Source organism: Perkinsus marinus, assembly GCF_000006405.1.
Source record: "Perkinsus marinus ATCC 50983 genomic scaffold scf_1104296958914, whole genome shotgun sequence".
Classification (NCBI taxonomy): domain Eukaryota; phylum Perkinsozoa; order Perkinsida; family Perkinsidae; genus Perkinsus; species Perkinsus marinus.
In genome coordinates this window covers 276,954-289,675 of record NW_003206607.1, presented here as the reverse complement: position 1 = coordinate 289,675, position 12,722 = coordinate 276,954, and the positions used below count along the sequence as shown (strand labels likewise).

The 12,722-nt window shown below is 50.5% G+C and overlaps 3 protein-coding genes across 3 annotated transcripts; 1 reads left to right on the top strand and 2 right to left on the bottom strand.

Moving 5' to 3' along the window:
- Positions 1-1,454: 1,454 nt before the first annotated feature.
- Positions 1,455-1,639, top strand: Pmar_PMAR027945 (hypothetical protein; the record flags this gene model as incomplete). Its single annotated transcript, XM_002773443.1, has 1 exon — positions 1,455-1,639. A coding segment is annotated over one exon (185 nt), but the record flags the coding sequence as incomplete, so codon positions are not given.
- A 1,947-nt stretch (positions 1,640-3,586) lies between these two features.
- Positions 3,587-5,761, bottom strand: Pmar_PMAR027944 (Cyclin-dependent kinase 6 inhibitor, putative; the record flags this gene model as incomplete). The annotated part of the gene is made up of 9 exons (XM_002773442.1): positions 3,587-3,672; positions 3,716-3,773; positions 3,825-3,885; positions 3,932-4,062; positions 4,150-4,266; positions 4,312-4,413; positions 5,342-5,440; positions 5,486-5,633; positions 5,679-5,761. The coding sequence occupies 9 exons, from the start codon at positions 5,759-5,761 to the stop codon at positions 3,587-3,589; spliced, it is 885 nt and encodes a 294-aa protein (XP_002773488.1).
- A 3,099-nt stretch (positions 5,762-8,860) lies between these two features.
- Positions 8,861-10,606, bottom strand: Pmar_PMAR027943 (ankyrin repeat domain containing protein; the record flags this gene model as incomplete). Its single annotated transcript, XM_002773441.1, has 10 exons — positions 8,861-8,931; positions 9,015-9,081; positions 9,168-9,228; positions 9,276-9,430; positions 9,474-9,575; positions 9,673-9,771; positions 9,819-10,166; positions 10,215-10,275; positions 10,330-10,427; positions 10,472-10,606. 10 exons carry the CDS (start codon positions 10,604-10,606, stop codon positions 8,861-8,863), a joined length of 1,197 nt encoding a protein of 398 aa, XP_002773487.1.
- Positions 10,607-12,722: the final 2,116 nt, after the last annotated feature.

Below are 12,722 nucleotides of genomic sequence, written 5' to 3'. Positions count from 1 at the left end.
GCCTCGTGTGATTGACGAAATCAGAAGAGACCAGCCCTGGGATAACTCGAACGATAGGGGGCTGTTGGGAGGGAATAATAGGTGCACACATTAAGCATGTATGTCACCGTGTTTTGCCTAATTCATGACCACAAGGCAAGCGCACACACCTTGGTTGTAAACTACTATCAATCTCGTTGACCGGACCGGCGCACCACCAGTGCCCCCGATTGGCTATGTAAATATATACACCTGTACAGTGGTTGCAGCTGTATCCTGCTAAACGCTGCACAGTGGGCCTAGCCTTAGCGCCCAATGTGCCAACCTTGTATGCTTAAGCTGTAAACAACTGTATACTACGTGGTGATGGGTCATGGGTTGATGGATGGGGCCTCGACTACGTTCAGGTGCTCACATATCACCCGACCATCCTCATGAACATCCACCCGACTTCCCAACTATCGTCTTCCCTTTGCCCATGGAGAGGGTGCATGTCTCTTTGTCGGCATCGGGGCAAAAGTTTTGGGATGCCACGTGAGTCGCGACACCCTAGTGCCTGAGTTCGCGATGAGTCCTGTGTAGCTACGACCTCCACGGTGGCACCAAGCTCTCACCAGAGCTCGTCCTGCCATCGGGGAAGCCATTTCATCCACCCCTTCCAGGTGACGATGGACGTCAGCGCCTACAAACCTTGTTCACATCATGATCGCGTGATGGGAATTGAAATCATGCGCTTGGCCATAGTGATGACTTCGATATGCTGAGCCTTCTGTGGTATAGCCGAACAGCGGTTGCAGGTGATCCCCCGAAAGTAACCCTGATCGGCCCTCGAAGCCCTGTGCCCAAGATGTTCCCACTGTGTGCTCCCGACCACGGTCATTATCGTTATCAACTACACATTCAAGGAGAAAGGTCCTTGTTCTGAGTAAAGCAGCCCATCACATGCCTCTTGAAAGATACCAACCATTGGACGTCAAAACGCTGTGGCCCATCTATCCTGGGAAGGCAGGCCACAGGTGGGATCGCGACAAGCCTCTTCCATACTGTACAATCCAGCTTAGCACGGTAACGCCAGTTCCGGAAGAGAAGACGCATTACTCGGTGTGCGGCAAAAACAACTTGGCCGAACTTTGCCCCTTTATGAAACAAGGCGGAATAGCGAATTTCGAGAAGTCAGTCCTCGCCACCGTGCCTGGCCATATTGTTCTTATTCGCCGTCCAGGCACATGTTGAAACAGATAGAGCCGCGTATCGACGCCGTTGTGCATAGAGTAAGGTCGGTGGCCTACTGAGTCACGGTGACCACAACTCAGGTCGTTATCGAACCCAATCGACCAGAGCCATTGCATGAGCCTCATGTCGCCACCTTGGGGCCGCACTTCGGGAAGGTCCATCTCCCTCGGCCCTACCAAGAAGCCATAGACCGGCTGGATCGTAGCAAATCGCCATCAACAGTCCCGTAAAGCCCCTTGTAGATACAAGACGCCCTGCGATGAAGACCAACCCATTCGGTATCCCCATGTACGAGCTCCGATCGGGCCCGCATGAAACGAAGCACATCCTCGATCACCGACACGCCCATCACGACCGGGACCCAGACGCTGTAGATTTCCCGAAGAGTTTCCGCGATGTGGCGAAGAGGAGAGACAACTGGGAAGAGGTGAACGCGTATCTCGAGAAATGAATCGAGTCCCGAATTGGACCCGTCGGTGGAATCAGATCCGAGTCAGCGCTCTCCACAACGGCAAGATGGGCCTCTTCGACGCTCGTCACCCGCCGAAGAATCCCGAAGCCGTGGACAGGGAAGCGTATGAGTGCTCCCGATGTCATGGCTCAGTAGCTGCCTCAGTTACTCGGAGACTTACCCCCTATATGACAGAAATCGGATGCCTCCAGAGCTCCGTCATCCTGCTCATGATTACGAAGGCTTCCATGACCACATAGGAATCTTGTACGAATCGACAGCCCGCGAAAGCACAGGACGAGAGCTCTGTCAGGCATCCTTCTATCGAGTTCCGGCACTGGGTGCATTTCGCCAAAGTCAAGTTGGTCGATCTTGACACACATGAAATTCTATGGGATAAGGTCTATGAGGTGGAATGAGCCGGGCTGGCAGATTTCGACTTCGATGATATCAGGTGCATGGTCACAAGATAGCGGCAGATCAGAGAGACATCGGCGGCCCAGTCGAGTTTAAGGGACTGGACCCACGCCTGGGCAAGCTGGATATGTGGGAACTACCAGTCGTGGCGATTTATTTCCTCATCTCAGTTCACATTAAGGTCTCAGCACTATAGTCTCACAGGTTCAAACTCACTGTTGATGCCGATAGTCCCCATATTTCTCCCGAGTTTGGCACAAGGCCGACGTCGCATTTGAGTGACCACATCTCATCATTGCATCTCAGCGATCGATTCGAGCAATCTCAGACGATGTCCATCAGAAGGAGATACGCGGCCTCACGAATCGCCTTGATCATTATATCCCAAACCCACCGCAATCTTGTGCTCGCCCGAGCACGCTAAAACACAGCAGTCACAGATTGATATATCCTCGTGAGACACGTTGTGCCAGCGTTAGTCTTAGGGTCCCATCATGTGTCAGGAAAAGGCGTGAACTCGGCGCGTGTGTTCGACTATTGGCGGAAGCAAGATTTTCTATTCGGTGCTGCTCGGCCGGTGAGATCTCTCACGATGCCCCTGCTCGTCAGACCTAGCACTGCTCATCGCTTAGGTCGTACAGGGCTCAGCATCCATTGCAGTAGTCGATCCAGTGCCTGGTGGTCACGCTGAGGCTACCATGCTGCAACCACAGCCGGTCACTCCTTGATGACGTTGACCTAGGATTCGCTATTATAATCTCAGGTGCACAAGACTGGATCGTTGCTATGGAAGGCGGAGTAACATGCATGAGTATTCGATAGTGTCTAGTGAATCTTGTCGGGTTGTGTACACAGTATCGGGAGATAATGACACTCATGAAACAGGCTGCTGCGCACTCAAACGATGCCGCTACGCCATTCTTTGATCACAGCCCTGTTGAATCCAACTTGTGTCCTCAGTATGCACTCCATACTCGTATACGACGAATTGCTCTACACTATGGAGTAGTTCGATGTAGACGTATCCATGTGGACTGCGTGTCGAATGAAACCTTCCCGGCAGCATCCCGCCGAGTCCAGGACTGATAGTACTACGGCTGAGACCAGCACCGACGCGATCACGGTCCGTTGATGCAAGGTTTCCATATCAAAAACTTCGGAGTCAATGATTCACGGTTCATGCATTCCATTCGTGTCACAAGACTGCCGATTTCTCTTCACGGGGTGGACGTTCACCCGTTACAGGATTCATTGTAACAGACTCTACCAGCCATGCGATGCTTCAGCCAGAGTGATTCAGGGAGGTCAGTACTAATGGACGCAACACAGCCGATATTAAAGCGGGATGTCCCGTAAAAAGAGTATTCCTACATCAAAAAGTGCTCGAGTTTTATTCTATTGGAATATCAACTCGGGCTGATCGGCAATGAAAAGGTCAGTACCAGCTCGAGCAGCACGCAGAAAGCTGGAGGTTTATCTTGACCTTCATTCCGCAAAATGATGAGCTTAAATCATATAACAAGGCCACTGTGGATGCAGCTGTGCGGGTGTATACCCGTTACTATCTCGCGCCATGTTGACATCGCGCAGGTCTAAAAGAGGCCAACTCAGAAGAAGGAATGATGAGGAGCTTACTTTTTCCATGATCTGATCCTCGATTACGGTTCTCGGAACGACCAGCATACGAAGCAATCTGTCATAGAGCAAAGCGTCCGATGTTGCGAATTATCATCCCAGTACTCACCAGCCTTACGATATTCTCAGCACCAAGCTGATGGGCATAGTGTAACGGCGTGCTTCCAGCTCTGAGGGACGACAGTAATCACCATCCTAGTGCACACTCCAACTTACGCAAAATTGTTCTCGCCAACAGTGATCGAGTAGTTAGTCCTGATGGACGGATCAGCGCCATTTTCCAACAATACTTGTGCGATGTCGTATTCAAGGAAGCCCACAGCAAAATGAAGTGGAGTCTCACCGTCCTGAATAACACAGCAACTGTATTCCCCCAGTGAGCAGTAAATGAACGCAGCCCTCCTGACCGACTAGCCGTGAGCCCGAGAGCTCACCCCATCTTGTGCATTGGGTTGTGCTCCATGCTTAAGGAGGGCACGAACGATTTGGAGACGAGTACGGGAGGCACCGTCCTGTCGGGCGACGGCGCAGATGAGAGGATTGGCACCCTCCTGAGAGAGTCGGGCTGAACTCAAATCTTCGTATTGAAAACTCACTCTCCTTGTGAGCTTAGTGGGATCAGCTCCTTGTTCCAGCAGGAAGTTGACGATTTTACCATGGCCCTTGTACGCCGCCCAGTGCAGAGCAGACCAGCCCAGCTGAAAGATGACTTTGAATGAACAATGACGACCGCCATCTTAGTGCTGCTTACTTCGTCGGTGGAGTCTATCATAACTGTCGGGGTGGAAGCCTCGACACTGCTTTTGATGAGATCTTTCATTCTGTCGAGTTGCCCAAAAATTGACGACTGAATCAGGCTTTCGATCTTGTGCATCCTCTTCCCGATCGCCGTAAGGGAATTCTCGATTTTGGTTCTCTCGTCTGGTGTCAACTCTCGCCCGTCATTCAACAAGGAAAATAGGCCTGTCGCGACAAAATATTCCCCGGAATGTGTGATGAGAGAGCAGCACCTCGTCTTCCCTCCTCAAGCGAGGCAATATCGAAATCATCGGGGCTTAGAGCAGTTGGACATAAAAATTCCTGAACGCTCGCCTCACACAGACCGAGGGCCACAAAAGCGGGAGACACACCTGTGTGGTGGTACTTTCACAGTCTGCTGGTGAGGGCATCATAGATCGATCACATGCTGATTCGATGGGTGCATGAGCATCTCCTTGTTCCCAAGGTGCTCGGGTGTTGCCTCTGAGGAGGAGGCATTCTACCCAGATGTGACAGCCGCTATCCCACTCGATATGGACACCCATGCAGTTGTACTCCTGGTCAACGGGATCGGGGTTGGATGGAGCATTAGACGAACGAAGAATAGACAGAATTTCTTGATCGTCATTGCCGTGTGCCAGCTCTACTGCTTTCAACAGCTGAAAGAGGGCAATGGAGATAAGCATGAAAATCATCAACAGTGAACACTCACTTGCTCAGTGCTGATAGCAGGTTTGTATCGGACTAGGGCTTCCACGGCAGCCTTTTGTCTCTGTTGGACAGCCAGGACCAAGGCTGTACGCCCACACTGAGGAATGATGCAGAATAACCGTCAAGACGACACTCTCCCCCCTGGCACAAACTCACACTGTCTTCGGCGTTGAGGTCAACCCCCCTTTCAATGAGGAGCTGAATCGTACGAGGATGTCCATTAACCGCCGCGAAATGGAGAGCCGTTTGACCGTTCTGGATGAGCTCTATCGGTCCGATCACGAGTTCATATTCCCTCACCTCATTCACTGTTCCAAGGTCAGCTCCACGAGCTATCAGTGTGTTGAGCTCGGAAAGGTCACCCGTCGAGGCAGCCAACTCCAGGTCAGTCCAGCCCACCAGACCACGTCTAATCCCGGACTCGGCGCCAGGCGAGCAATTAAAGAATCTGGAAACGTGGGTACTGCGATGAGCTCCATGTTCGATAGGTTACCTCTGGGACTGATACTGAACAGCGTGGTGGTGGGGTAGGGCAGAAGACGCAGGGCCAGCGAGCCCTCCAAAAGCGCTGGTCATAGAAATGGCCCCTCTTCGAGGTGCATAGGATACAACAGGGCGCATCCAGGAACAGAATTTGGGCATCGTTGACAACATCTTTCATGTACTGAACTGAGATCCAATAACACGTCCGTGCAAGATCGACCTTTACAAAATGCTTTCTCCAAGATTCGAAAGCGACGTGTGCATGCGTGCAAGAGCACAAGATGGGCGTAATAGATTAAGAACTGCATATAAACGCTGTCGCCGTGCCAAGACACTTTTTGAGGGATGCCTCTCCAGGTGGTATTCCTATTACTACCCAAGAGAGGAATAACCTATGGTGACACTGAGAGAACTCCTTTCGTTGGATAAACAAGGTTAGCACGCGTGCACAACCATGTGTGAAATTCGAATACGGGGCCTATCGACATTAGCCAGCACAACACGTTGAATAATATGGTGTCAGAAGCATCTACATAATAATCAATGGACACTCAGAGGATCGAGGAGGAAGGATGGACATCATACACCTGGCGAGCCCTCTCTAGATGCGCTCCACTGGACAGGATGACTCGATGAAGCGAGACAGTGTCACCGTGACACCCCACTGTGAGACAACTCACAAAGCGAATACACGCAGACAGCATCAGATGCTCAGAAGCTGAGCATAGCAGTCTGACGTGCAAGGGGCGGCTCGTCCCCACGTCACCTCCTAGGCTTCGACTCTTCGTCCCTCACAATGCAGTCAAGAACCGGAGGGCAGGGGTCGGTAAATTCCACTGTTTGCTGATTGCGCAGCACTCGGATGACGATACTGAAGTGAACTCACCCACGGAGCCTCATTTCGTCGTCCGAGTTGCATCGCAAAGGGCGTTGCTGTCGAGCCGAAGACGGATATACGAACTGCCAGTTTTACGATATCGCGCATTTCTTTCGGTTACACGGCAAGCGACAGCTGTCTCCAACAGACGATGGACTCTGGAGAGCTGAACGATCACGAGTGGGCGCACTTACGTTCGAAAGGAGATTCTGGAATGTGAACGTGGTCACACGTATTTCCAATCATGATCGAGTATCTGATCATGTACAGTTTGACAAAGACCAAGGGTGAACTATAGGAAAGCCTACAGAAAGGTCCCTTCACGATGGAATCAGTTGTACAGCGGATTATTCTGAGTAGATGATAATATCTACAAATTCGACGTCCAAATAGTGACCAGTGATGATGCCAATTTCTTCTCAAACCACTACCAAATATTGTCTTTGTCGCGGCACGCCGTCTTCGGGTTTCACACGTTTGCAAACCTATCCATATCGTATACAGTGTGCATAAGTGCTGCCAAGGATGAAGTCGCTGATATCACACAGAGCCGGAGAGAATAGCACACATGAATGACACAAGCGGTAGCTCTTTTATATCTCACAAAGAGACAGACGCCATAACTCTAACGATGAGGGTTCCGGCCAGGGCGGTACTTCCTATAACCAGAAGCTCTCCGGAAGCTTCCGAACCCACGAGACTGCACCCCAAGGCGATGAATCAGACAGAGGGCTAGGGACGAATCTTGCGCTCATGTGGCTGCCCTACTCCCATGAAGATCTCATTAGGACGCGGTCTATTCGATAACATAGTAAATGCTTGGAGGCTAAGGTATGCAAACAATACCCTCTACCTCCCACGCCTGCGGTCGTGAGTAGCTGTTGATTCTAAAAACGCCTTTAGCAAATTCAGGAGGGGAAGATGCGTAAAGAAGAATATTAACTCTCGCCGATCCGCACAGGAATGTCCACGGCTAGGGCTGATAGTAACGATATGTTAGCCTATTGTCCTCAACCTGATGTCATTAAGAAGTTGATAACGAGGGCAACTATAATGTACATGCTACTAGGGATATCATGGGTCCTGTCATAATGACGATACAGTGTCTACTACGCTCACTCGGGCAATGATGACAGCGCATTCATGATAACACTCGGAATGCTATTCCACACTAGCGGCGCCCACATTAAGAATAATCACTCTTGCTAACTTGAACGAACTCTCTAAATTCGAGCGCACCGATTTCCAAGAACTGGTCGTATTTTGCCGTCGCGGCCCTGGTCGTCGAGCACGCAAAATCTACACGGCTAGCGATTCAGGAAGTGTTCCAACGTGCGCTCCCCAGCGTGATCATCACGCCGTGATGTTACCGACTTGCATAGCGAGTGATAACTCTAGTGACGCTGGACACGAAATATAGTGTCGCGGTATCAGTTAATGAACTCTAAGAACAACACGACAAGGGAACTCGAGTTAGAGCAACCAATAGTACGACCCTATGACGATAACCATAAGTGCACTACCTGCATTTAAGTTCTGCACGAACACCACACTATGCTCAGCACAGTAATCGATATTGGGCTCATTCGGTGTAAAGAGGAAGGCGAAGGTTTGATAAGATAAGAAGGTGCAGGCGAACTGGACCCACAACAATAGTGATGGTCACTGGACGTCTCGTGGTTCGTGCGAGTCCTCCAAATTGCATGTTGCGATCCTGGAAGTGGTTCGAACCTGTTTGGTTTCAATTCGGCCGGTCGCAAACTCATTGAGCAAGTTCCTTAATAACACAGCCCCGCGTCGATCCTGCCAGAAGGAAATGAGATTGTCTGATCCGCCTCTTCTGGCAGTGTTCAGGCTGACTGAATAACGCAACACAGAGCTCATTGAAATGGCTAGCACATCGGCTATAACAAAGCGTTGGACATTTAAAGTGATACACACACTTCCTTAATGTTGTCACACGCTGTGACTCGCAACACCGTGGTGGGAAAAACAAAGTCCAATACACTATTTCTGCTGTAACAGGACGATCAAGTATATTCCCGCTAACGTGCGCGCCACATTGCTACCTGAATTCTCTTCATTACGGCGGGTCATTATGATCGATAATTCATCGGACTTGATAACTCAACATAGTCGCCCTAGGTACAACAGTCATAACAGGGCTAGCCAACACTGCTAGCCCGACCAGCATGATGTGAAATTCACGACGTGAGGAGACTCAAAAGAGAATAAGTGGCAACCTCTGGGGTAAACTTTCGAACACTGTTGATTGCCAGACTGGACGACCAGACTGCAAATCTGTCGAATGAATCTCATTCGCTCTTCCTGCTGTCTGCGGCAGTCTGCCCTCGATCATTCAAGATGCTCATCAGATGCTCCACGCCTGAGAAATGACGCACAACCCGTCTCGATGATTGAACAGCACCATGACAATTATGTTGACCAAATTCGATTTAACAGACTCACCTCGAGAGTTCCTGTCTCGAACACAAGTGGGCCCTCGCAGCTTTCGAGGGTTCAAGTGATCAACAATCTGAGAGAAGGCAGTCTGATCACGAACATCATCTTCGTAGGCATGCGTCTAGTGTAATCCGTAGCATACGAGCCATGATAGCTTACCATAATAGCAAGCTCCTCTCGTCCCAATCCCAAAGCATAGTGCATCGGGGTGCTGCCAGCTCTGAAGAGAACACATTCTTCCTAAGAGCCTAGACAGATCCCCCATACCTCAGCACGGCAACGTTTCCACCTTCTCCTTCGTGGCCCACCCGATATGCAGAACGGGACTGCTTGGTTACATCACATTCGTGAAGCAAAAGAGCTTTAAGAATACGTGGTCGGTTATAGAGCACAGCGAGATGCATCGGAGTATGGCCATTATACTGAAACTAGGATAATTACACAGATGCTGACACGGGAACTCACAAGGCACTGTATGTTCCCATCTGCTCCGTGCGCCAGCAGGCAGGCAACGATATGTAAACTGCCCGAATAAACAGCCCATTGAAGCGGAGTCCAGCCACGTAACTACTCAATGAACAAAAGGACTCTCTGAAATTCCGTTCTTTGCGAGTTTCGCTTCCCGTAACGCCCAGCAACCACACGAGACCGTTTCCCTTCTTACTTCGCATAATTTATTCACATCTCCACCAGAAGCGAGAACGAACTTAGTCTTTCTGACGCTACCATCACATGCAGCTCTATGCAGGGCTGTGAACCCACCCTACAAGGAGATGAGCTTCCAAGGGGCAATAGTGTCCTCATACCCACCTGCATACAGTCGGGGTTAATCGGGATAGGCATCCTTCGCATCCTGAACTTCACCCGGTCTTTGTAGCACCGCGGGAGCACTGCCTCCATGATGGCCTCGGAGTCGCCATTGACGAATCCCCAAACATTCTGGCCGTATTCACGGGCTCGTCGAATGGCTCGATGGAAGTCACGGACACCCTTGCCCGCTACAGCTCGACCAAAGTGGTCCTTCAACTCCAAGAGAGCCGAGAGATCTGTGAGAGGTTCACCAACGACGATGGCTAATCCCGAAGCCACACCTCGGGTTTTCCGCAAAATGTCTAAGTACTTGGTGTCTTTACTCGTGGGACCAACGTGCTCAACAATCTAGTACAAGATGATACCGACCGGTTGTGAGCTGTTGCATCATCCTACCACTCGTATAACAGCAGCATCACCAGTCATTGCGGCTACGTGAACTGCTGTGATTCCAGATCTACAAACGCCGGAGAGTTGATCAGCATATCGCTGTGATCAGGGTGGCTCCTACGGGCTCGACTGGGTTATATCAGCTCCGCGATGGAGTAGATCAGCCACAAGGTCCGCTCTTCCCCACAGCGCCGCCCGCAAAAGCCTTGGTCTTCCTACCTGCCACCATGAAGATAACAACCCAGAAGAGTCATCAAACGTACATCGTCAACTCCAGGAGCCATATCGTCTGCAGTCTGGACCATACTCTCATGAACTGGACCGGCAGAGACCGAGGTAAATGCGGAAGTTGACAATTCTTCTCTAGAGGTAGTAGCAGTCCTGCGGAACACGACCATAGGAAGATCTCGAATGATCATCCCGCACTTACACATCATTCAGCTGGTTCTTAGTTTGTATTGCTACACTCTTGGTGGATCCATCATCACGATATACTCCAACGAGACCTGGTGCCTACTACATGCAGGCCTCTCATGAGCATTCGGACGGGAGCCACCCCACCTGTGGTAGTACGAGAGAAGTTCGCGCTCCCGATTTCCACCTCGACTCAACAACAACGCCCCCATGCGTATCTCGAGGAACCATAGGGAGGTAAGGGCCGAGCACTTCCACCTGCCAGACATACAGCTGCGTCGTAGTGGCCCTCAGAAAATATCGGCTGCCTTGCGTGACTTACCAACTCTTTGGAGTTCGGTGGTAAAGACCCTCCATCGTTGAAGGACCGCCTCATCGCAGCAGCCACCTTACAGACTGTCACTAAATCTCCATAACGCTGGAAGACACAAGTACTTCACCACAGTGCATTCTTCGGTGAGCCCTACAGTAGCACGGTTCCTTTGGCAGTAGTCTTCTAGCAGCAGTGTAGTGCACGCGTAGTCAGTTTTGCAGGCTGATGGACTTCCAAAGAGATGAGGCGGAGGAAGCATACACCTGTATCAGATCGAGAAGACTCGTAGAGTATCTTCTCACGGGACGGTCCTGTGCGGCAGTAGCTTCATCGACTCGAGTTGCCCTCTTGTTCTGGTCAGGCGAGTGATGAACATTTCAATATGTCTACCTATGAGTCTAGAGAGTTACTCGCCCATCTATAGTGACCAACGCAATGTCAGAGTGTGGAATGCAGATGGTGGAGAAGTTGAGCTATGAGAAAGGTCCGCCAGGGGGCGTCACGAACGAGTATAGGATTGTATAGTAGAACTTCTCAAAGGCTAAGAATGGATGCTTACCACAACATGGCGAAACGACGACGACCAATGAATATGCACGGAAAGTGCAGGAAATACTCTCATCGTCGTTATGATTGGTGATGGCGCTTCGAGGAGACATAGAAGGAAGGAGGGCAGACAGATGAGGAAATGAGGACGTAGCGTACGGTAAGGGTTCATTCGTTTCAGTCTGCTCGTTTATGGGTACTACAGGGTGATCGAGAAAATGCCCATCGCACGTAGCTTCTTAGCACCTGTGAATATCAGACTAATCCGGGTACCATTTTGGACCACTCGCGGTGCTCTTTTCAATGGTAGTTGACCATTTCCATACTCTTCCTATTCGCTCGCTGAGTTATTCACAATACGAAGAAAACCGCATATAGAGGGAAGTGCTGGCAGAATCCATTTCTGCCGTATCAATGGTCCAACTCAGCGATATGGAACATTATTTCATCATTTGCTTGCGGTACGATAAACCTGGTTTGGGTGCCGCAATGATGAGGGTGGAGGAGGCCGATGATGACGAAGCTTGTACGGCCAAAATGTGTCAAATCGCTCTCATCATCGTTCTGAAATTGGTTGTGAAATCTGGGTGTGCTATGGCCTCGGTGGAGGAACAAGTCCTCCTCGACTAGGTTTGGGATCCAAACCTAGTACGTGGGCCTGGTACTAATGCGATGGAGGACACTATCTAGACTCGTCGTTCTATTAGAGAAATGTGGTTATCAGCTGTACGAATGCTTGAGGGAGCGTGGAGTTCAACCATCGGGCAAGACTGAGGAGCTACGGGGCTATACCTGTCCCCTCCCGACAGTACGGCGGTGATAACTGAGGGTTTCTAGGGGGAATGAGCTACTTCGACGAAGGTGCTTGAACGATCGGCGTGCAATAGTGATCGCCTCATGGATGGTCTTACGGGCGTTTGTAGTGGCGATTTGGTTCATTTATGTGATTATCCATCCGAAGAAGTGGTTTAGGCTGAGTGAACGCGTTTCTAATAGGGAGGCCTATTCCTATTCCTATCACAAAAATGGCGGTGTGGACAGTCGGTGGGAGCATGGGTATATTGGTCTGAACTGGAGTATACTTGCAATCAAGTTTCTGAATACCATTCATCGTACCCTAATATCGTTGCGTTGGCGTTGTCTCATCGAGAAAGATGCAGCGGGACTTTACTGAGTCTTGGTCGTTGTTGTTGTTTGCTTTATGACCACAGCCCATCGCCCCACCTTCCATAATGCTCTGG